The sequence below is a fragment of the Typopeltis vanoorti genome, chromosome 5, assembly GCF_054136105.1.
Source record: "Typopeltis vanoorti isolate ZY-2024b chromosome 5, IOZ_Tvanoo_1.0, whole genome shotgun sequence".
NCBI lineage: Eukaryota > Metazoa > Arthropoda > Arachnida > Uropygi > Thelyphonidae > Typopeltis > Typopeltis vanoorti.
This window is the reverse complement of record NC_143553.1, coordinates 127,408,618-127,433,597: the sequence shown is the minus strand read 5'-3', so window position 1 is coordinate 127,433,597 and position 24,980 is coordinate 127,408,618. Positions and strand designations below refer to the sequence as shown.

At 35.4% G+C, this 24,980-nt stretch overlaps 1 protein-coding gene across 1 annotated transcript in view; it reads left to right on the top strand.

Moving 5' to 3' along the window:
- Nucleotides 1-24,980, top strand: part of htt (huntingtin) — a 1,164,033-nt gene that overhangs the window by 729,816 nt on the left and 409,237 nt on the right. Inside the window, exons 34-35 of the mRNA XM_090393484.1 lie at nt 3,531-3,634; nt 23,692-23,767. Of these exons, the coding sequence (XP_090249610.1) occupies nt 3,531-3,634; nt 23,692-23,767 (180 nt within the window). The remainder of the gene's footprint in view (nt 1-3,530; nt 3,635-23,691; nt 23,768-24,980) is intronic.

Below are 24,980 nucleotides of genomic sequence, written 5' to 3'. Positions count from 1 at the left end.
TAAAATGTTCTTACATACTGTTCTTTTCAATGTGATATCTATTCTTATCCTGCTTAGTACTAAGTAATTGTCACTTCCAAATTTAAATCCTCTGTATGCTCTTGTATCCTGAATGATCATGAAGATATCATTATCAACAATGAGGCTTTTCTTATTTCTCGTGTCTTCCCTTCATGTGAACTTGTGCACATGGAGAGAAGACATGGTGTTAGTAATGACTAGTCCGTGTCCTGAGCAGAAGTCCAGTAAATACTTGCTATTATTGTTATTATCTTTGCCCTTTTCTCCAAATTTTCCCAACTGTTCCTATATGCCTGGTGGGATTCATTTCCCACTCTTGTTGGAGATCTGTTCAGATCTCCAACAAGGACCACCTTTACCATTTTCTTTATGTCAACTGTTTGTTCTAATGACTCAAAACTCAGAAGGCTCTTCCCACAGAAGAATCTTCTGTGGACCATGTGTACAAAAAAGTTTCATTGTCCATGTCCCCATTCTGAAATTTGCCGACATAACTCTACTTGAAACTGACTTCCAATTGGGAAGTTTATCAATCTAATAGATAAGCTTAGGTGTTGATAGTTATTCATGACTTATTTTTAATGGTATTAGCAACACTAAACAAACTATTTTATCAAAAGATGTTTTATTAACTGCTTATATTTCACTGAATTTCAAATCAGAATCAACACAGCTTGTATATGCAACAGTGAGTAAGTGAAACAATACAATTGTAATAGACAAAAGATCTAAATCACCCTCTAATGTTGTAAAAAAAAAGTATAGCTATGTGGGAGTTTCTCTTAAGATAACAGTCTTTTAAATTAATGCAACATATTTGTTCAGGTTAGGAGAATTCTTCATAGTCATGGCTGACTCAAAAAATAATCTTTCAGATCTGTAATGACTTCTAAATAGCACATTAGTTTTCTTCCATCTAATCCTGTGTGAAGGGATGTCCAAAGCATGGTCTGCCAGTCCTGACTTGCATACAAGCCCCTATTGTGGTTCCTGCATGTTGATGACATGTTTGCCATTTGGCTCCATAGACAAGATACTTTGGATGAATCTGTCACCTACCTAAAGAGCCAACACCCCAAAATTCACTTCATCATAGAAAAAGAATCTAATAACTGTTTACCTCCTGGCATCTTAGTCACCTGCCTTTCAGATGGATCCCTATCTTTTTCCATTTACAGAAAACCAACACCCACAGGAAGTTATCTACATAAACAATCACATCATCATCATCCAGTCCAATGTTATGGCATTTTAAAACCACTTACACACAGAGCCAGAGCCATTTTTAATAACGATGCAGCTCTGTCCACAGAACTCAAATATCTGCGCCATATGTTCTTGCCCAATGGCTATAATTCCTACAAAATAGATAAAATACTATATAGCCCCATTACCCCCCCCACACACACACACACACAATACACAGGAACACAACATTACCATTTCTAAGTCTCATGTTAAATTAGCAACTATGATATGCTCGCCTAAGGATAAACTTCACCTTAGAAGGTGAAGTTCCTAGAGTGTATGAACTTTCCTGTGACTGTGACTTGGCATACTATGGGCCAAACAGGAAGATCAGTTAACATCTGCCTGGAAGAACATAAAAAAAATACATTCGTTACTATTATTATGGCAAGTCAGGACTGGCAGACCATGCTTTGAACACCCCTTCACACACAAGGTTAGATGGAAGAAAACGAATGTACTATTTAGAAGTCATTACAGATCCAAAAGATTATTTTTTGTCAGCCATTGCTATGAAGAATTCTCCTAACCTGAACAAACATGGATGCATTAATTTGCCAAAAATTTGGGCATCTTAAGACAAATTCCCACATAGCTGTATTTTATATATATATATATATTTTTTTATTTTTTTTTTTATTTTTTATTTACAACATTAGAGGGCACCAAAACAGAACTTTAGATCTTTTGTCCATTACAATTGTATTGTTTCACTTACTTACTGTCGCATACATATACAAGTTGTGTTATGCACTGATGATGCTGATTTGAAATTCAGTGAAATATAAGCAGTTAATAAAACATCTTTTGATAAAATAGTTTGTTTGGTGTTGTTAATACCGTTAAAAAAAAGTCATGAATGAGAAGCTTTGCTTGATGTTTGGTGTTGAATGCTATAGCTACTCCTTCCTTTCCTTGATTATTATTGTCTGAAAATTTCATCCTGTGCTTATTATCAGTTTAGTTCTGATCTGGATGTTGAGTTGGAGCCTATTCTGGTAGCTGATTTTTCACTGTTCACCCTGGTTTTCTGATAAAAACAGCGAGAAACTTGTTTAACAGGATGACGCCCCAGTCGGCATGAAATCTCATCATGTTGTACGATCATATGCATTTGTGTTTTAAGCCAATAGAGAGTACAGTTTGGTTGGCTAAGTCCCACATTGCCAGCCCATCCTCGTTTGTTCAGTGCCCATGCATTAATTTTGGACACAGAAAACAGGAATGTGAAGGACACAGTTCTTTGCATTCCTGAAAGGCGATGTGGAGGTCTCCTCCCAGTTATTTGTCTTTGACTATTAAGCAACCCCAGGGCTAATTATTGAATGAAAATTCATTTCCAAATTTATATTTATTTTATTTGGGTGTTTTGTTAATAGACGTTTGTAACTTACAGTAGTGTTAAACTTGATTTTATATTGTGTATGTACATTGTGTGTGTGTGTGTGTGTGTGTGTGTGTGTGTGTGTGTGTGTGTGTGTGTGTGTGTGTGTGTGTGTGTGTGTGTGTGTGTATACTCCTGAAGTTGACTTGGATATAAAGATCAAATTGTAGAATATAATTGTAGTTTTGTAGAAAGTTTTTAACTTGGGCATACTATGTTAAAGATACCAAGCAATTTTATAAGCTAGGTTTTTAATCCTTTTTCCGAAGTAAGCAAACAGACAAGTAAGTCAAGTTTGTGCCTGAACGTAGTTCACGTCTGAGGCAACTCGTGGTAAAGGTGGAATAAGATCCGATCACTTTCCTTAGTATTTCCCCCTAATGCAAAGCACATCCCCTTATGTATGATGCTATGCATTAAAGGCAAGGGCCACTACCCATACTGGTTTCGACCTTTATTGATGTCTCGTCAGTGGGCGCCAGTTTATTTTAAATAATTGTAGTTTTATTGAAGTTATATAACTGCAAAGTAATTGTCATTCCATAAATTAATATAACGAGTACTGCTCACTGTTGAAATCACTAAAAGAAAAATACTGTAATATTTTTCATCCATTGCACGTATACTGATCATGTTAATTTGTCTAAAATAAATTATCCTAATCTTTGCCAATTTCAATAATCAATTTTTTGGGGTTATATGGGACATCCATCAAATGATCATAAGCAAAGGGTTTCAACTGATAGTCACTATTTTTGTATCATCATCTTATACAAGTTTGCTTTATGAGTAACACTTTACAACATTTGTAAAGATTTAATTAGCTCCTTTTGTATAACTATATATATATATAGCTACTATTTTTAATCTATATTAGTGTGAAAACCTTAATGATGCTGAACAAATGACTTGGTTAATCATCAATTATGTGAATGAACTAGTTCAGCTTTCTTTGGAAACTCCAGTACAAGATTTCATCAGGTATGTATAAAATTGTAGATATTAATTTCATAGTTATCTTTCTTGAATTTAATGCTTTGAGGTACACTTCTTGGAAAGAGGTCAACGTGCCCCTCCCATGAGCAGGATACATCACACCATGTAACAAGTCCATGTTTGTAGCCAGTATAAATTGGAAAAACATGATGCTCCCAAGTCAGTGCAATTGAGCCCAGGTGAAATGCTGTGAAAAGAGAACTGGTGGAGTTTGAAAGAGTCATTGTGATGGGATGCCATGTTGCAGGCCTATCTTTTTGATAAATTGTTGAAAAATTGGGCCATCCCAGGTCAACAATTAGTGATACCATACTGAGATAGAAGCACAGGGAGTCAACTGCAAGTGCTACCCGCAGTGGACAACTCACCACACTCACCAAACATGACCATAGGGTGTATGAAGGATAATGTGTAAAAACAGCCATTCATCATCCAACACATTGAATTTGCCGTTCCAGGCATTGACTGGAACAAGAATCTGTCCAAAAACATTCAGAACCAGTTACAACATGGGTTTCCATGGTAGGACTGCAATATGCAAGCATTACATGAACCAACATGCTGTGTCGTCTTCAGTGGTGCAAAGAGCACGTATAATGGGACATGGAAGCTTGGAAAACTTCTTATGGAGCGATAAATCATGCTACACCTTATACCAAGCAGATGGATGGGTATAGGTGTGCCGGATGTCTGGTGAACATCTCTTACCAGAGTGCGTAACTCCAGCTATAAATTCTGAGGTGGCGGTGTGATGGTATGATCAATTTTGTTGGTTTAGCCTCAGACCTCTGCTTGTGGTGCCACGAACATTGAATTCCAAGAGGTATCTGAACATTCTGGACCATGCAATGCTTCCTACTTTGTGGCATTTCTATGGAACTGACTGTTGTCTCTTTCAGCTGGACAGTGCTGTGTCATAAGACTGCTGCTGTAACTGCATGGTTTGTGGACATGAACATCACCACACTTGACTGGCATCCACAGAGCCATGATCTCAGCCCTATTGAACATCTTTGGGATGAACTGGAGCATCAGGTGAGATCAAGGGATATCTGCCCCTCAGTAGTCTAGGACCTCATTACATGCCTACAGGAAGAATAGGCCAAAATTCCCATTTTGAACTTACCATCCCATTTTGGATGGTTGGCTCATTGTACATTTGTAGAAAGTATGGCCCATAGAATTTCTGTAGTCATTGCAGTGAAAGGAGGTTCTACATCTTATTAAGATAGGTACCGTGGCTGTTTGTTCCTCACACTATGGTGTCTTTTGACTTCTTTCCAAGCAGTGTGTCTTTAAATTCCTTGGTACAAGTCCTATCATATATAACTGTATCACATATTTATTGCCAAAATATATATATATATCTATATCTCAAATTTTCCCTTGCATGGTTGGCTCATTGACTTGTCATGGCTAAGTGATTTGGCTTCTTGGCAATATAATTAGTGCTCTGATAAGGTGATTAATCCTCTCTGTACAGTGTATTATAAAGGAGAATATAAGAGGAATTTCAATTCAGAGTACAGGAATCAATAATTTAAAATTTGCAGATTATATAATCATTAATGTAGAAAATGAAAAAGAACTAGAAAGAATGTTGAAGGTATATGATTAAAAAAGGAGATATAGATTGATGATGGACATTAAAAAAAAATAAAGTGATATTCAGAGAGAAGACGATGAAGAAACAAATCATCTGGAATTGATTAGGAGCATCATATACCTAAGAAGCAACATGATGCATAATTTAGACTGTAAACAGAAGATGAGATCCCTGTTAACAGACAACAGATATGGAAAAGTAAAGTAATATATGCCTTGGCACAAAACTTAAAATACCCATGCATATTCATGACTATTCTTTCTCAATGTGAAACATTGGTCATGGACAAAAGCTCTCTCAGACAAATATTGGAATTGAAAGAATGTCATAGAAAGGATTTTAAGATAAAGTAACTCAACTCTTGCCACACCACTCCTTACTCCTAAATGAGTAAGGAGTGGTGTGGCAAGAGTTGAGTCACCTGGCAATGGACAGAGGGGACTGTCAGAAAATTGAGAAACTGCATTGGACACTATCAGACATTGGATCCATTATTGATGACGATGATGATGACAATAATATATTATGGCTGTCAGTTCCCTGTTTTTCTGGCTGTTGCCTGTTTTGTGGAATGAAAAAAATTTATTTTAGAAGGAAAAACTCTGCCACCTTTGTATGAGACTGGCAAACAAACCTTCAATAAAAGTTCTAAAAAGGTTCTTTGCATCCTACAGAGGATTTAAATCCAGTCTTTCCAACCAGAGAGCATTGTACAAACTGATTGAGCAATGGAAGCTCTCAAAAAGTATATTTTATAAATTATGCAAATATGTAATATGAGGGTGTGCTGAAAAGCTGTGATAATCACCATGAAGGAATTGAAGTACATGACATGTCTTTGTATATATCATAAAAGAAAACTAACAAATTATACAATTTGATGAAACATTGTGGATTAAAGGTTTTAAGATATATTCTTTCTTGTGGTTATATCAGTTACTTTAATATAATTTTTGTTCTAGGTGTTTATCAGAACTTTTCAGCCTCCCTCATATACGATGGTGGTCTGAAAAGTTCTTGGCCTCGACCATAGATGGCAACACTATCAGCAAGATTTTTTTTTCTAAGTTGGTACATCTGTCATAAGCATCCATGTGAAATAGCAAGTCATTCTATCAAGTAGTTTATTTTATAAGCTGTCTGAAGCAGAAGTGTTGTCTGTATCCCTTGAAATAGATAAAATTGAGTATCGTGCAGTTATAAAATTCTTTGTAAAAGAAGGTTTCTCCAAAAGAAATTCATTCGAAGTTCATAAAAGTTTATGGGAACTCTTCTCCTTCGTTTTCAACAATTAAGAAATGGGCTCCCGAGTTTAAACATGGCCATACCAGCCTTGAAGATGATCCACGTGAAGGACGTCCAAAAAGTGTAACAACACCAGAAATCATTGATTAAGTGCATGATATGGTATTGGATGACTGGTGAGATTGCTGGGACAATATGCATTTCAAAAGAACATGTAGGATATATTTTGCATGAAGAATTGCTAATGAAAAAAAAATGAATTTGCGCAAGATGGATGCTGCTCTTGCTCACAGCAGATCAAAAACATGCTCGCTTAAAAATCTCTGAACAGTGCTTGGAGCATTTTAACAAGAATAAAACTGATTTTGTGTATTGAGTTATTACTATGGATAAGACTTGGATTCACCATTGTACACCAGAATCCAAACAGCAGTCAAAACAGTGGACAGAAGCCGGTTGTTCAGCACCAAAGAAGACTAAGTCGGTTCCATCAGCAGGAAAGGTCATGGCGTCGGTGTTTTGGGATGCTGATTTATTAATTATCTTGAAAGGGTAAAACAATAACCAGGAAATATTATTCCGATCTTTTAACCAGACTAGACAAAAAAATGTGTGAGAAAAGACCCGGTTTGCAGAAGAAAAATATAATCTTTCATCAGGACAATGCATCTGCCCAAAAAGGTGTTTTGGCAATGGGAAAATTAAGGGATCTGCACTATTAATTGTTGGAACATCCACCCTATTCCCTCTGACTTCTATCTCTTCCCAAAATTAAAAATCTTCTTCGCTGGTCATTGTTTTTCTTCACATCAAGAGGTGATTGCAGCTGTAGAGTGGTATTTTTCAGATCTTACTGAGAATCACTACTGGGGATGGGATAATGGTGCTGGAGCATTGCTGGAATAAATGTATTAGTCTTAAGGAAGATTATGTTGAAAAATAAAAATAGTTTTGAAATTATAAATTCGTTTTTTTCATTGTTAGGCCGAGAACTTTTCAGACGACCCTCGTATATACACACACATTCTCATCGAATTCATAACATATGTACAGGATCCTATGTTATTATTATGTTGGCATTGTTGCTAGCTTCTTACTGTCAACATTGTTTCTGTCACATCAATCCATCAATGGCTTTAACAGGCACTTATGTGCACACAGCCTTCCAAGTATCCTTGGACTTCCCAACCATAATACGAGGATAAGGCGGGTACCCCTATGCCTCTAAGTATTCTTGTCTGTAAATTGTGTGTTCTAATGTCCGATTTGTCTGTTTTCAGGGACGAAAAACCCTAGTTTTCAAGAGAAAAAAACCCTTTACCTCCATATGAGACTGGCTAACTCACCTTTTGTTGAAAGAGACCAGTTAAAGGTTACTCATGCCACTGATGGGAATTGAACCAGGTCTTTCCGACCAAAGGGTTTTGTCTGTGCTGACTAAGCTACAGAGGCTCATTTTCTATCACATAAATATGTTATTTGCCAGATCTCCAATATGCTTACATCTAAGATTCAGTCTTGTACTGCTAATTGCATCATTCCACCTAGATCTTGGTAAACATTAAACACCTCTTTTGCTAGCCTAAGTGACCATGCTTTAGATGAGCTCTGCTCACATATTCTTGATTGCTAACAATGTCAAATTCCTTCCTAATACATTCATTTTTAATATGATTCTACCATTGAAACCATTTGTTCTGTCCCTAATTTTTCATAAGCTTCATATCTAGCTCCTCACCAACTGTTTTATTTCTAACCAACTTTCAAATCCATATGTTAAAATAGGTTTAATCAGAGTTCTGTATATGGCTAATTTCTCCCAAATTACATATAAATTATTTTGAACCAGCTTTGCTTATTTGCCATCTTCTCTAAAACTTGTGGCTAAATGGCTGAAATATTTTTCTTATTCTGTAAGTTCTCCATTGAGAATGCAGTTGATGTTTTCTTTGTTTATTCCTGTTTTTATATTTTTGTTACTGAATTTCATACCAAACTTGTTACAACAGTTGTACAGTTTATATACTTACACTTGTATTAAAGATTCTAAGAAATGATATTATTGATGTAATCCTTTATGCAAGTGTAAGTAAACAAAGTTTGCATGTGAAGTAACTTCACTGATGAAGCCTCAATAAAGGTCGAAATCAGTCTGGGTAGTGACCCTTTCCATAATACATAGAATTATATATATAAAGATATACACTTTGGGTATAAGTGTCATATGGTAAAAGTCATAAGGAAATATGACTTCTGCATTAATTCAACCTTAGTATCGTTCCATGGTCTGGCTCCCACTGATGAGACCTCACTAATGATCAAACCAGTCTGGGTAGTGACTTTTCCCATAATGCATAGCATTATACATGTCTGTAAGGATATGTGCTTTGCATTATGGGATACCAAGGCCAATGATGTGAAATCATTAGTATATAGATACAAGTTGTCCAGTTATGAAGTTACTTCACATGCAAACTTTGTTTACTTACCCATGGATAAAGGATTAAACTAAGAATATAATTTCTTGGCATCTTTAATTTATAGTATAACCAAGTGAAAAAACTTTCATTGTTGTTCAGTTTAGTTAAAGCATCCTGAAGACTTCTACTGGATTTATCCCATCCCATCTTCCCTTTCATGTTAGCTTAATGGCCTGTCTTGGTCAAATAATTTGGTATTTTAGAAAACCTGCTTACTGTGTGTGTGTGATAGGGCACTTAATTCTGAATGAAAAATGAAACGTTTTCACAGAATGAAAACCCTGAGTTTTCAGGGAGGGAAAAACTTTCCATCTCCATGTGAGACTGGCTAACTAACCTTCACCTGAAAAGCATTCATAAAGGTTCTTCACATCTTAGAATTTGCATCCAGATCTTTTCAGCTGAACAGCATCATTGATACTGGTTGATTTATGTAGGTCATGTTAGATTTAGGAAATCTAACATGACCTACATAAAGTAAAGAGCTAAGTTGAATATATCAGTTTATAACATGTTTAATGCTACTTTCCTTCATAATGCAATCATATAGATGCAAAATAAGAGTGACAGTAGTAATTTTGAGTACTTTTCTCTTGGCACTGTTTCATATGTCTTTTCCAGATTTACAAAACTTAAATATTGACCCTTGTTATTTTCTCTTAATTTCTCAACTGTTTGTACTAACATAACCTACATAAAGTAAAGAGCTAAGTTGAATATATCAGTTTATAACATGTACTAAAGTAAAAATTCAACCAGTCATGTTCTTTCTCAAGTTTAATGAACTAAATAAATAAAATCCTTCCTGAGGTTTATCGTCCATAATTTTTTAGCCACTTTTCAGGTATGATTGTATAAATCTTACCTGGACATGGAACACTCATTATCAAAATTCCTTATTAATTCTCATATTTACTTTTATTTCCACTATTATACCTATAAAATAGATGGATAGAATGAGAGGTCTATTCAATCACCCAGAATTCAACCATCTGATCAAGCCTTTTGAATTTTGCAATGCAGCCAGTGTAAAACTTTTGTATCGTTGTAGCTGAGCATGTTGCTCAAGGAATAGCTACTCGTGCTTCTTTTCCACATTAAGATTTCTGATGATGTTTTCTATCTCAAGTGGTAGAAAATACAAATATTTTCTACCACTACTTATTTCATATTAAATCAAATTTTAAATCTGTCATAGTAATTACTGCAGACATCCAGATTATCTTTAGTTTTTATAATCTCTGATAACATTTATAATTATTCTTTCCTCAGTTTGTGAACTTCAATAGTCTCCAAAGCATTCTGCCAATTTCATGGTATTTATCTTCTATCTTCTTACTACAGTGTCTCTGTGACTTGTTTAGCTACTTATACACAGATCTTAGTTTTTTTACATTTTTCTGTATATTTCATCTCAGGTCATTTAATGACATACTTGGCTAGGAATTATCTGTGTGATTTCTTTACTAGGACTGCTTCTTTTTTTGTGTGTCTGCCATGAATCTTTATTTTATCCTAGCAAGCAATTTTTTTTTATTATTATTATTACATTACACCTCCAGGGAATCCAAAGACTCATTGAGGAAGGGCACCTACTCCACAATTTTCCATCTCTAGCACCAACTACCACCACTAGTATTTTCATAGACAATCACAAACATCCATACCCACAGCCGGATTTGAATCCGCAGCCTTTTGGCTGGAGAGTAGATACGTTAACCACTCAGCCAACGAAGCTGAAATTTCATTCATCCATCTTTGGTTGAATCAAATAGTGAAAAAAAAAAAAAAAAAAAAAAAATATATATATATATATATATATATATATATATATAACCACAGTTTGTATGAAAATTAACAGTATTGTGAGAATCTTCCAAACTTTTGAGAAAGACAGACAATCATTCTGATTCAAGTTAGGCTGGTGTAAAAGGACTTTATAATTTTCTTTGAAAAGCCATTCATATTTATAACTGCTTCTATGGAGAAGACAACCTTCATTGTATGGAATACTGCGTTTAGTAACAATACTATGCCATGCCAGACTGAACTTTTGAATTTCAATGTAGTATTAATGTGTATTAATTCTTTTTTCCACAAGAATGGTCTGTATACCTAAAGTATATCAATTACGTTCACAAAGGATCTGGTATACGCCAGCCACATGGAGGCAACAGTATATTCGTAGATGGTAAGAGATGAGAAATTTTGTTGATAGGAAAATATGTGGGATTAAAATGAAACATCTCCAAATTCTACCAATAGGTTCAAAGATGCTAGAAACATATGAGATTGAAACCCTGCAGTCAAGCAAAGAATCCTTAGGTGTCAGAACATAGGAGTCAATTATCCATTGGAATTGATGAGGGTTGTAACCATTTAAATCCATTAATATTTGATAGTGAGAAGTTCTTGTTGTAAGCTTGAGGAAGAAGAGCAGACGTTATTTGTTCTGTTAATTAATGCCTTGACAACAGTGAATTTTTGGGAAGTGTAATGAGCAGACATTTGATGCATAACATCTTCCAGTAAAGGTATGTTCCCAGTATACTGGTTGACAAAGTACTAGAGGCTATGCGAGTAAGAAGGATGTCCAAGAATGGTAAACTACCAAAACTTGCTTTTTGTACTGTTAATTAGTGTTAATTTCAGTAAAATATCTATGCTTTTCATTAAAATTTATTACCACGGTTATCATGTTTTATTTTTTTTTTCATTGTGTGATTTATGCCACAGATACCTTTAAACATGAAACTGATTGAATCAATCAATAGCCTACGTGTCTGAGCTGTTAGCATATCTGCTTTCCATCCAGCAGGCTAGAAGTTCAAATGCCACTGTAGACATGTGACTGTCTGGCTGGGAGAAATTGTTTGTTGTGAGACCATGTCCAGTTATTATTGGAGGCCCTGAAATGGATTGTATTGGTTTAGTGTTTGGCTTCTAGAGAGCAGAGTTTCTGGACTGTATAAAAAAATTAAATTAAAAAATTACAAATATATATGTATATGTGTGTGTGTATAAAGATACCAAAGCAATTGTCAAATTTAATAAAATAAAAACAGACAAATTCAAAGCAGAAAAAGGAGTCATGAAGGGTTGCCCACTCTCACCAAATTTATTTATTATTTATCTCAAAGAAATAAATGAAGAAGAAAAAGGTTCTTCAGATATGCAAATCCATATCTGAAGAACCAGGTCTACAAATAAATGGTATGAACATCAGCTATATCAAATATGCAGATGTTATCAAATATCAAATATTATCAAATATCAAATACTATATCAAATATGACGTGATGTTATTGTTCTTACAGAACCTGAAAAACAATTGAAAAAAAAATAAAATAAAAATTTTAAATGAAGAATGCAAAACTTTTGGAATGAAAATCAATTGAGCAAAACTAAAATGATGAAGATAGGAAGAGATGAGCAGAAAAAATTTCAATAAACGTAGAAAATCACATACTTGAACAAGTAAAGCAATTTACATATCTTGGCAGTCGTATTACTCACAACCTCGACAACACAGAAACTGTAAAATACAGACTTAACAAAGGGTAATCTAATATGAATAAATTAAACAAAATATGGAAAAATAACAGTATTGAAAAAGCCTCAAACTAAAACTCTCTAAAATCATTATTATACCTACAGTAATGTATGGAGCTGAGACTTGGACACTCAATCAGAAAGAAATACAGAAAATCAGAGCATTCAAAATGAAATACAGGGGGGGGGGGTCCTCGAGTTACATCGGAGATCCATTCCTACGGACCGACGTAAGGCGATTTTCAATGCCAGTCGGAATTACCATAGCCTAAGTTACTTACCTAAGTTTTTTTTTTTTTTTACAGTTGAAAATGACTGGAAAAATATATCGATTGGATAATCCAACAGATGTTGAAGAGATTCAGCGATTTTGTTACTCAAGTCTGATGATGAGAATGATAGAGTCGAATGCAAAAGTGAAAGTGATATTTGATAGTAAATTGTATCTGAGAAAAAACGCAAACTCCGATGTCAGTATAGTATTGGTTTAGTGGTTGTTTTTTTCTTTGTTCAATAATTTCTGGATTCTAACTGCAAATAAATAAACCATCATGTATTATATTTGCAATGTTTTTGTTTTTTTTTTTGTTTAAGTTTTATCGCATTTAACACATATTAGTAATGAATGTATCTCTCAGATACATGCGACCTATGCTGCAGAATTTTTCGACTGCAATCTCTGCAGGGTTAAAATTCTCTGGATTAGAGATAAGTTTTTTTCACTTGGCTATACTAATAATTATATATTGAGTTTTATCCTTTATCCAAGTGTTAGCAAACAAAGTTTGCACCTGGAGTACTTTCAGGACTGGGGAAACTCATGGTAAAGGTGGTATAAGTTCTCATCATCTGGCTCCCACTGATGAGACCTCAATAAACGTCAAAACTGGTCTGGGTAGTGGCCCTTCCCTTAATGCATAGCATTATACATGTCTGCAAGGAGATGTGCTTTGCATTATGGGAGATAATGCAAATGATGAGAACTTATACCCCTTTACCACGAGTAGTTACCCCAGTCCTGAAAGTACTTCAGGCTCAAACTTTGTTTGCTAACACTTGGATAAAGGATAAAACCCAATATATAATTAAAAACTTACATCATTACTAAATTCCTATCTACAATTTTCTTCTAAATCAATCTGTTACCTGTCAAGACTTCAACATTATCAGATCTTATATTTCTATCTTCTAAGGCACTTTTTACTGTATCAAACCACCTATATCTTGGTCTTCCTCTGGGTCTTTTTTGGCCAATTGGGCAGAGAACACTTATTTTGCTAATCTTTCCCCTCCCATTCTGTTTAAGTGACCATACCACCTGAGATTAGCTCTGCTAACACATTCCTTGATGCTAACAATGTGAAGTTCTTCCCTAATATCCTTGTTTTTAATGTGATATTGCCACTGATGCCATCTGTTCACCCCTCTAATCTTTCTCAAGACTCTCTTATCAGTGTCAAATAGTCTTTGGTCAAGTGTTTTATTTCTAACCCATCTCTCAGATCCGTGAGTTAAAATTCGTTTGAGCACTGTCTTGTATACAGTGTTCAAAACACTAACTGTATTACAACAGTTAGTATTTTGACTAATTTCTCTCTCATTCCATATAAATTTATTCAGTTGACTTCTTACCATACCAGCATTGTTGATTCTGTTGTCTATTTCCCTATTTAATTTATTATCTTAACAAAAATCGTGCCTAAGTAGCTGAAATGCTTTACTTGTTCTATAGGTTCTCCATTCACAATGCAGTTGATATTTTCAGTACTTCTGCCTATCTTCATTGTTTTTGTCTTGTTATTGCTGACTTTCATACCAAATCTATTACAACAGTTATTCAATTTAGTCAGGGAATCTTGCAGACTTGTACTGGATTTATTTAGAAATATAACATCATCTGCATAAATTAAAGAGCTGAGATTAACATCTCCAATTTTGATATCAGGTTTAATACGACTTTCCTTCTTAATATGATCCATATAGATAACGAATAACAGAGGGGATAATGTACATCCTTGTCTCACACCAGATTTAACATTAAACCATCTTCGTGTACTTCTTTCAATTCTAACTGCTGACTTACAACTCAAATAAAGACTACCGTATATTTTCGCATATAATGCGATCCACGTATAATGCAAACTAGAAATTTTGTTTGAAAACTAGCCCGAAAATGCCATGCTCACGTATAATGCGATCTGTTAATCTTGTTCCATAACATTATAAATAATAAAATATGAATTAACGAAAGAAATATTTATTTTAAAACAAAATGTCAAAATACAATACGAATTAATGAAAGAAATATTTATTTTAAAACAAAATGTCCTTTAAATTCTTCATCTTTTGAGTCTTCAAACATTTCATTTATAAATTCATCTGTAGGGATTGCGTCATCAGTGTAGCAGTTGTCGTCATCGTCTTCATGCTCTCCATTTGTGTGTCATCCTCGCTTTCATATATGACGTGATCTTCGGATCCATCCATTAAATCGCATTCCACATTTAAAAAATGAGCATTGAATCATTTCAGATGGTATCGAATCCCATGCTTCTTTAACCCAGCTGGTAACTAGGGTGATCTCAGGCTTCTGAAAATTCCCACCCTTTGTCATCTTCACCAAACCAGATGACATCCATTCTCTCCATTTTTCACTTAAGTGATCTTTAAACAGCTTATTCAAGCTGACATCAAGTGGCTGCAAAACAGAAGTTAGACCACCCGGTATGACTGCTAGGTCTGTGCGTAGCTCACATGCTTTCTCTTTGCTTGCCTCCGTTAAATGCACCTGGAACATATCCCAGACTAGCATGCTTTGTTGACGTAACAAGCTACCTAGACGTATGTTCCATACTTGATCCAGCCACAATTGTGCACCATCTTCATCCATCCAACCTTTCTGATTGGCGCGAACAATTACACCTGGTGGAAATTTCATATGCTTCGGAATTTTCTTCCTTTTAAATATCACTGTCAGCTTTAATTTGGTTCTGTCTGCCATTCATGCTAGAACAATGGTTAAATGCGTTTTTTCATGTCGCATTGTTTTTATGAATTGTCTTTCCACCAACTGAGTTTACCGTTCGATTCCCAGGCATATCAAAGTATATGGGCGTCTCATCCATATTGCCAATTTGGGAAAGTTCATATCTGTGACACTTCCTTAATTTTATGATAAATTTATGGAAGGACTGCACTTTTTTTTCAAGCTGCTTTGGTAACTTGTGCACAATTTTTGTTCGGTGTCATAATGTTAATGCTTTGCGTTACATAAATCTGTTGCACCACCCAGGCAAAGCAAGAAAAGATGAAATACCTGCTGTGTCCTTGAATTTACCATTCTTGAGTTGTAGAGCTTGAAAACGAATTGCATTTCTTGTTACTGTAATGCCATCTTGTCGTTGCGTCAAAATCTATTCATTTAGCTCTTCTTCGCGTTCTGGAAATAATGCTACATCTCCACGACAGGCACGTTTCATTTTGGGGATTTTTTCAAGACTGTCTTTTTGCTTACGTCAAAGTCTAATATTACTCTCTGCTACACCAAATTCTCTCATGGCAACACTGTTATTATGTTCTTCTGCAAACTGCACAACATGCAGTTTAAATCCTGCTTCAAAAGATGAACGTTTACGTTTCTGGTGGCTCATTTTCAGGTTAGGTTTGTTTAACGAATAATATTTAAAATGAACTGTGGTTAAACCGATATACCCTAACTGTGCTCTATCTATCTCACTGTGCTCTGTCATTAGAACTACTTACATTACTGGCTTTATGCGCAGATACGATGCATGCTTAGTCACCGAATGCGAGTGGGTCTAGTAGATTTGATTGCATAGGCATTAGGTAGTATATATTGTGTGTGCAAGTCTAATAAGATGTTATATTTTTTAGGATCTGCATATAATGCGAACCCTTAACTTTAAGTAGTATTTTTTACCATAAATTTTTCGCATTATACGCAATAATCTATGGTAAGTATTGCTTGATTATAATGCTCCATTGACACCATATAACTGTAGCCTTTTGAATAGTTTTTCTCTTGGCACCTTCTCATATGCTTTTTGCAGGTCTGCAAAACTTAAATACTGATCTTTGTCATATTCTCATGACTTCTCAACTATTTGTCATGATCCTGACAGCCTCTGTTTGGCCTGAACCCAGCTTGTTCTTCACCAAGATTCCCTTCCACTATCCTTCCTCAAGTATACTTGCATGAATCTTACCAGCCACACTCAATAGGTAAATACCTCTGTAATTCTCACATTCAGTTTTATTTTTCTTTTTGTATATTTTTACGAGCTTTACTTCAATCATCTGGAACTCGTCCCTCTATCCAGGCCTTCTGAACTATGCAATGCAGCCTAAGACTGTTATACCTCCATACTTGAGCATTTCTGGTTAAATATTATCTACTCCAGCTGCCTTTCCACATTTCAAGCTTTTGATGGATTTTTCTACTTCAAGTATAGATATGTACCTATTCCTGATTGCATGCCTGGTCAGTGTTTTTTACCACTGTGCTGGCACTCATTGTTTCATTTAGTAATTTTTTGGAATAATTACTCCATACATCAAGGATATCCTTTTCACCAGTTTTCCTGTCACCTTTATCATCTCTATTTACTTTTACAGCATTCTGAAAAACTGACTTTCATGATTACCTTAGGGGACTCAACCCATCATCTCTCAGATAAGAAAAGAATAAGATATATATATATATAATTAATAAAACAGGGAAAACAAAAATTCTTAGCTAACCCATTTTGAAGTTGTAGTGGAGTGAATGCAGCACATAATTAAAAAAAAAAATGCTGATTTAATAGTTCTATATAGTTATATGAGAATTGTAATAATTCATACAAACAACACAAAAATAAGTGGATCTTTTAGACTGAAATTTTAAGACTTAATGAAACTAAGAATCTTGGAAGTTTCACATTTTCATATACCCAATTTTTTTTAAATCGCCATCATTATCAAATTTCTGATATGTACTCTCAAGGGAGAGATATTATATATGATATTGTTTTGATAGTACTATATGAACATTTACATCATTATTAACTTCATATCAACATGGCTTTTCAACTGAAGGTGAGTTAGCTAGTCTCATACGGAGGTAGAGGGTTTTTTTTTCCCTCCCAGAAACTCTGGTTTTTCGTCCCTGAGAACAGGAAACCCAACCGTTAGAAATCATGCAATTATTATACATAATACACAGGCCTCATAACCCTTGAGTTGCTTTGGCTGTAAATCCAAATAAACCAGACCAAACCTATCAACAGTTTTCCTCCAAATTAACCAGTTATCTGTAAGGACTCCAGTATTATCACATCTTATATCAAAAGCATGTTTTTTGAAATGTTTCATAAAAAAATTGGCTATGGAAGGAGATGGAAAAAGTACCTATTGAAGTACTTGGCATGGATAGCAAAATAAGAGATCAGTAATGTGTAGGGACAAAACATTTTTAAGCAACATTAAGATGTCAGAAAGTGATATTAGGGGTGGTGCTAGTGTCCTTGGTGAATGTGGCGATCGTGTTTAGTTAGTCTAGAAAACGTGTTTATAAATTTAAATATAGTGTGGCTTTTTGTCTCAAATTGTGCTGCAGTTGTGCATTGGTTAGATGCAAGTGTCCTTCAGTGGTGTTATTGTTTGGAACTGGGTTGTATATATTGTGTTTTCACTGCCGTTTGTTTCACTACTTCAACGTGTAAAGATGGTGTCCAACAAGAAACGTACGTCAGCAGCGCGCAGGACTTCTACACGAAAGGCTGGCTCAGCGTTTGATTTTTCGCAATGAATGTGTTGCGGAAACTGCTACATGCATGCGTCGAAGAATGTGAAGGATCTGTGGTCGGTCTGGCTAAATGAGAAGAACGAAAATGTCGATGTATGTGAGAAGTGTTGGGATAGGCTGGAGCGTTTAGGAATGGAAGCTGACATTGGGACCGTAGTGGAAGAACTTCAGCGGGAGTTCATGAAAATAAAAAATGACTTTCATCTTCTGCATGAGGAATTGGAAGTGCTCAGTAAGGAGATACTGGAAGTTAAAACTGAGTTTAATGTGTTAAACAGAGAAATTAGGACTATAGAGATTACTTTATCTGAAGTAACTAGAACAGGATTATGTATGGGTGAGTCTTTGGTGAATGATGCAGTAATAAATAGTATGAGAGTGATTGGGAGTCAACAAAATAAAACCACAAGTGGCCTAGAAGAAACGAGATGTCGTGAGAGTGGGGGGGGGGGGGGTAAGTAATAGAGTGTTGAGTAATGAAACTGGGAGAGTCATGCTGAATAGCATAGAAAATGAGTCCATGAGTGACGCTTGTGTGGACTTGAATGAAGTTAAGAGTGGTAAGATATATGGTGATTCTATGATTAAGGGTATGGAGAGTGGTATGCATGAGGAGTGCTTGGCTGGTGAGACAATAGAAAGAGTGACTTTAGCAATAAAGAGAGGGCACGAAGCAGAACAAGATGATAGTTATGGTGGGTACAAATGACCTGAGTGGTAGTATAAATCAGGTAGGAAAAGATTTAAGAACATTGTTAGATATTGTGAAGAGGAAAAGTGTCAATGGAAGGATAGTGTGTGTGTGCTGCTTCCTTTTGACAATTACGAGTTAAGTAGACGAACGATGATAATGAATGATATGATTGCAAGAATGTGCAAAAAAAAAGAGGTCTGGAATTTGTTTGATGTTTGGAGTGTGTTTGAAGGAAAAAGACAAGTGTATGCTAGAGATGGACTGCATCTGAACATGGGACATAAGCGATTGAAGAAGTTACTGTTTTCTGAACAAGTTGAAGTAATTGGCCAGGGAAACTAATATTGAAAAGGTTGAGTGTAAGAGAGAGAAACTTTAGCACCGATTGTATATTTATTGATCCTTATATGCAGAATAAATTGCAGAAGAGAGGGGATAAAAATTGGCATGGGACTACTGAAATTAGTGACTTATATATCAGTTCTAAAGCCGGTACAAGATCTAGAGGGAATCTGCTATTTTTGTATACCAATGCAAGAAGCATTCGAAATAAGAGAGAAGAATTTTTGCCATTAGTCAGTGCAATCTCACCAAAAGTTGTAGGCATTAGTGAAACTTGGCTGTTAGCAGAAGATGTGGTCACTGGAATTGAATGTGATGGGTACAGTATTTTCAGGGAGGATAGAGAAGATAGAATTGGAGGAGGAGGAGTACTGTTGATGATAGCTGATGTGTTGCAGCCAAAGAAAGTAGTATATCAAGATGATAGACATGTGAATGAGAGTTCATTTGAGGCAGTCTTGTGTGAAATAGTGACCAATGCAACCAAATATACAGTTGGATGCTGTAGGCCAGGGAGTACAGGGGGAGATATTGAATTCATGCATCATCAAATTAGTGCAACGAGTGCAGGTTTAGTGATTATTATGGGGGATTTTAATTACGGTGATATCAATTGGAAGCAGGAAATATCACATAGCAAAAAGGAAATGGAGTTCATACATCTTCTACGAGATAATTACTTGAAACAGCACATAACTGAAGGGACACGTGGTGTGAGAGTGTTGGACCTGGTTATTGGTTCAGAGATTATATGCATAAGTAAGGTGTCCTCGTTATTACCTCCAATTGGTGAAAGTGATCATGTGGTATTGACTTGAGAGGTTGCAAAATCTGTGGATTTTTCTATTAAGAAGGGGTATATACTGAACTACAGGTTAAGCAATTATAACAAGCTTCGGAGTGAGCCTGCAGAACATATTGCAGGGGAAAGATGTTAGCAGTGCATCGGATAAAATCAGCGGGTATCTGAGGAAAGCAATATCAGATTGTGTCCCCATGGTCAAGAAGTCAAAGAAGGCAGGCGTTAGATGGATGAGCAGTAGTATCAAGCTTGATGTGCAAAAAAAGAAAATGCTATGGAGAATTTACAAGGAGAAAGGCGATCAGTACACCAATGAGCAGTACAAGGCTCAAGCTAGGAAGGTTACCAGCATAGTAAGAAAAGCTAAATCAGATTATGAGAGGACCTTAGCCAAAGAGATCAAGAGTAATCCCAAAGAGTTCTTCCACTATGTAGCAAGTAAAAGGAAGAATGACTTTGGAAGGATAACTTTAGTGGGTGCTGATGGTATTGAGGTGACAAAATCAGTTGTAATAGTCGAGTTACTGAGTGATCACTTTTCAAAAGTCTATCACCCACGTGAGGATATCTCTGTACCTGTAGCAATAACTAATGTGAGAATTGAAGCTAAAGAATCAGAGGTATTTAATATATTGCAAAATTTAAATGTAAACACGGCAGTAGGCTTAGATGGAATATCAGCTCGGGTGTTGCGTGAATGTGCAAATTAATTGTCAACCCCTCTTACTTGGATATTTAATTTAAGTTTGAACTCTGGTATGGTCCCTAGGGAGTGGAAGTTAGGCAAAGTTTCCTTTGCATAAGGGTGGCTCTAAACCTGCGGTATTTAATTACAGACCAATCACCATCTCAGGAGTAGTGGTAAAAGTATTGGAAAAGTTGGTTAAAGACAAAATTCAAGAATGGGTGGATCAGGATATGATACTCTATAGAGGCCAACATGGTTTTGTTAAAGGTAGATCCTGTCTTAGCAATCTATTAACTTTTCATAATAGAATAACATCTGAGTTGGACAAAGGAACTGGCTACACAGTGTTACTTCTGGATTTTGCTAAGGCTTTTGACAGGATACCCCATGGAACACTGTTGCACAAATTGGAGCAGATGGGAATGGATACTAAATTGGTGATATGGATAGGAGAATGGCTCGGGAAGAGATACCAGAAGATGGTGTATGGAGGAGCTGAGTCCAGGATGAGGCAGGTGACCAGTGGTGTGCCTCAGGGCTCTGTGCTTGGGCCATTGTTGTTTAATTTGTATATAAATGATATAGGAAATGGCTTACAGGGAGATATTCAGTTGTTTGCTGATGATGCAAAGTTGGGTAGCACAATAAAAAATCAAGCTGATGTTGAAAGTTTGCTGGATGATTTAGATAAGCTGGTAGAATGGGCAAAAGATAATGGATGTCAGTTCAATGTGGAAAAGTGTAAAGTCATGCATTTTGGGATTAAAAGATTACCAGCTGTGTACTACATTGATGGAACAGTACTCCAAGAGATTGATGAGGCTAGGGACTTAGGGGTGTTGGTAGATAGGGAGATGAAGTTCAGAGGACACATTGCTAAGGTGTCCAAGATTACACATAGGATTACTTGGTTGTTGATGAACACACTGACATCCAGAGATAAAGAGGTTATTATTTCCCCTTACAAAGTGTTGATACTTCCACATTTGGATTACTGTGTTCAGGTCTGGTCACCTGGATTCCTTGGAGATGAGGAGGCTGTGGAGAGGGGTCAAAGAAGAGTGACCAAGTTAGTGAGTGATGTAAAAAATGCTCTCTACATTGATAGATTGAGAGCTTGTGGATTGCAGAGGTTGGTTGATAGGCGGAGAAGAGGGGATATGATAGAAACATTTAAATTACTGAAAGGTTTTTATAGGATCGATGCAGTGGAAATGTTTCAGCTGTGTGATAGTGATGGAAGAACAAGAGGTCATCCCTTAAAATTAAAGAAGAGTGTGGTTAACAAGTTTGTGAGAACAAGGTTTTTTGCCTGGAGGGCAGTGAATGAGTGGAATTCATTGCCTGACTTAGTTGTGAGCTCTTCGTCTGTAAATGAATTCAAGAAGATGTATGACAGATATTGTTTTGCTAGTTTGGGTCTTCCGCGATGAGTCTACTGACTCCATGGAGATACCCGTAATAATAATAATATATTGGTGAAGAAAAGAATAATGTCAAAACTATCTGTGATAATCAGTACTGCTTAAAACTAAATTCTGGATTAAAGATTTGAAGTTGGTGGAATTTTTTTTATATCAGAAGAATGTATGGCCAGTTGTAGAGTAGGTGCAGGATTAGCTTTTTTTTGTCTAGTTTAATGGTTGGGGAGCCATTTGCATCAATCCTCCTGCATGTCTTCTCATTGACTATTTGCAATCATGACTGTTCTCCTCAGTTCAGTCCCGTCTTACTGAGACTGCAGACTCACAATGTTTATTTTCTCCCTCTTCTTTTTGCTTCTATTAGCATCTCTTTCAAACAAACAATCAATAATTCTTTCACTTTTCTCTGCAAACTAACAGCTCTACTAACATCCTTCATTTTTACACCTGGGAACATTCTTTTGTCACTTTCTCATTAAGTATAACTCTTATCATTGAATCTCCATACAATACCTTCTCCTTAATCCTAATTTCTTGCAATTTCATACTTTTCCCATTCACTTTTTCTTTCTTTCTCCTTCCTGATGTATCACACGACAATCATTTCTCCAATTACTCTAGCTCACATTTTGTCTTGTGAAGGACTCCACATAAGCTTGCTATTTTATTCCTTACTCTCACATCATTCATATTACTTTCAGTCACTTCTGTGATGCTGTCATTCATATGTTGCACACTATCATTGACTCCTCCTCTACAATACTTTTGCTATCTTTCTGTACGTCATTAATATTAGTTACTTCATTCTCCCAGTTTCCACACAACTTGCATTTCTTGCACTCACATATGAAACATTTCCAACACACATTCTCTCCACTCTCACTTTTGTACCATAAACTGTTCTCTCATGAAGACACATTAGCCACATATCCATGTTACTCTCATCTGCAAATCCACCTAACCTTAGAATATCATCTTGATATTTAGGTGATAAATCAAAATATAAAAAAGTCTCTAAATATTCATGATGTACCTGGAAGAATGCATTTTTAGTCAATTTGTAGAGCTCTCTCTCTCTCGCGCGCATGCACACACTCACTTCTACTTGCAGATTGTCTTTTTTTTATCTTATACTTAGCCTGCATATATTTTCATAGATACTTAGTTCTGCTAGGTATCATGTTATTATTAATAAAGCTAATTGTTCATGGATGATTACTATACAGTAAACAAAATTAATCAAACTTAAATTTAATTAAAGTTGTTAATTCTTAAAGTAGTTGCATTATGTATTAAACTTTATAATACATGTTGGTATCAGCAAAGAAAAAAATTATATTGTTAAATCACATTTGTAAATAGTTCTTTTTACCCACTCTTATAATTGTTTTATATTTCTGTAGTGCCATCCATCGTAATCCAGCAGCTAGCGGACTATTCATTCAGGCCATTAATGCAAGATGTGACAATCTTTCCAAAGTAAGTAATATTTACATTTTTATTTAGATATTTATTACCTGTACACCCGTTGAGGGTACATGTCAGGAATTTGATGATGATGATGATGATTTATTTCCTTTGATTTGCAGAAATTTATAGAATCGGTGTGCAAAACTCAGGCTTCTGATTTTTAAAAGATTTTAGTCCAGTCTTTCCCATTCTTGTAAGGTGCATTTTGTAACAGTACCATTCTGAATTTTTTACCCTATGCTAATCAGATGCAGTAGAATTTCACTGTTGGCTAATTTTCTTAATCACATTTAAATTTATGGATCCCTATTTTGGTTATTTTGACTACTCATCAGTCTTTTGTGTTCTCTTTAATGAGCACTCTAAGGGACATTAATAAAACTGCAAGTACTCATATCTGAAAAATACTCTCAATGTGAATGATATGCTTTACTATGATGCAGAACAACAGCAAAAGTTTTTGACAGTGAGTTCAGTATACAGAACTTTCTGTAGAAAAACATTTTGTAGAAAAAAAATTCCAGCAAACAAATGCACTTTGCTTAATTTTTATTAAGGTATCTAGAGTCTATAATCTTGGATCTGTATTTTTACTGATAATTTCAGATTCCAGTTTGAAAAATGAAACTGGAAAGAACTAAAGAAAAATCTTTTTTTCTTGCCAGTATACATCAGTTTCTTACAGAAATGAAATTATTAAAATTTATTGAAGGTATTTCAAATTCTGTGGCAAAATTTCACATACAATTCTCCAAAATGTTTTAAATGAGCAGCTGATTGACCTTTTTTAGACACTTACACAAAAAAATTTTATGTAAGTTATGATAATGGAGGTTATAATAATTATTGTTATTATAACCATGGAGGGTATAATAATTATTATTATTATTATTATACCCTCCATGGAGTCGACAGACTCATCGTGGGAAGTTCATTCAACTGACAACATAGTTATCATATAGAATCTTAAAGTCCTTAACACTCCTTGCATTAACAACTCATTCTGGTAATGCATTCCATTTACTGACAATTCTCCATGTAAAAAATATACTCCTCACACCCTTCTTCACCACACTTTTACATAACTTCCAGGAATGACCTCTGGTTCTTCCCCTCTCACCTTCTACTCTTTTTATAATCCCCCCTCTGGATTAATCTGATAAAACCTCCTCACTGACTTAAAGGTCTCTATCATATCACCTTTCTTGCTCCTATCCACCAA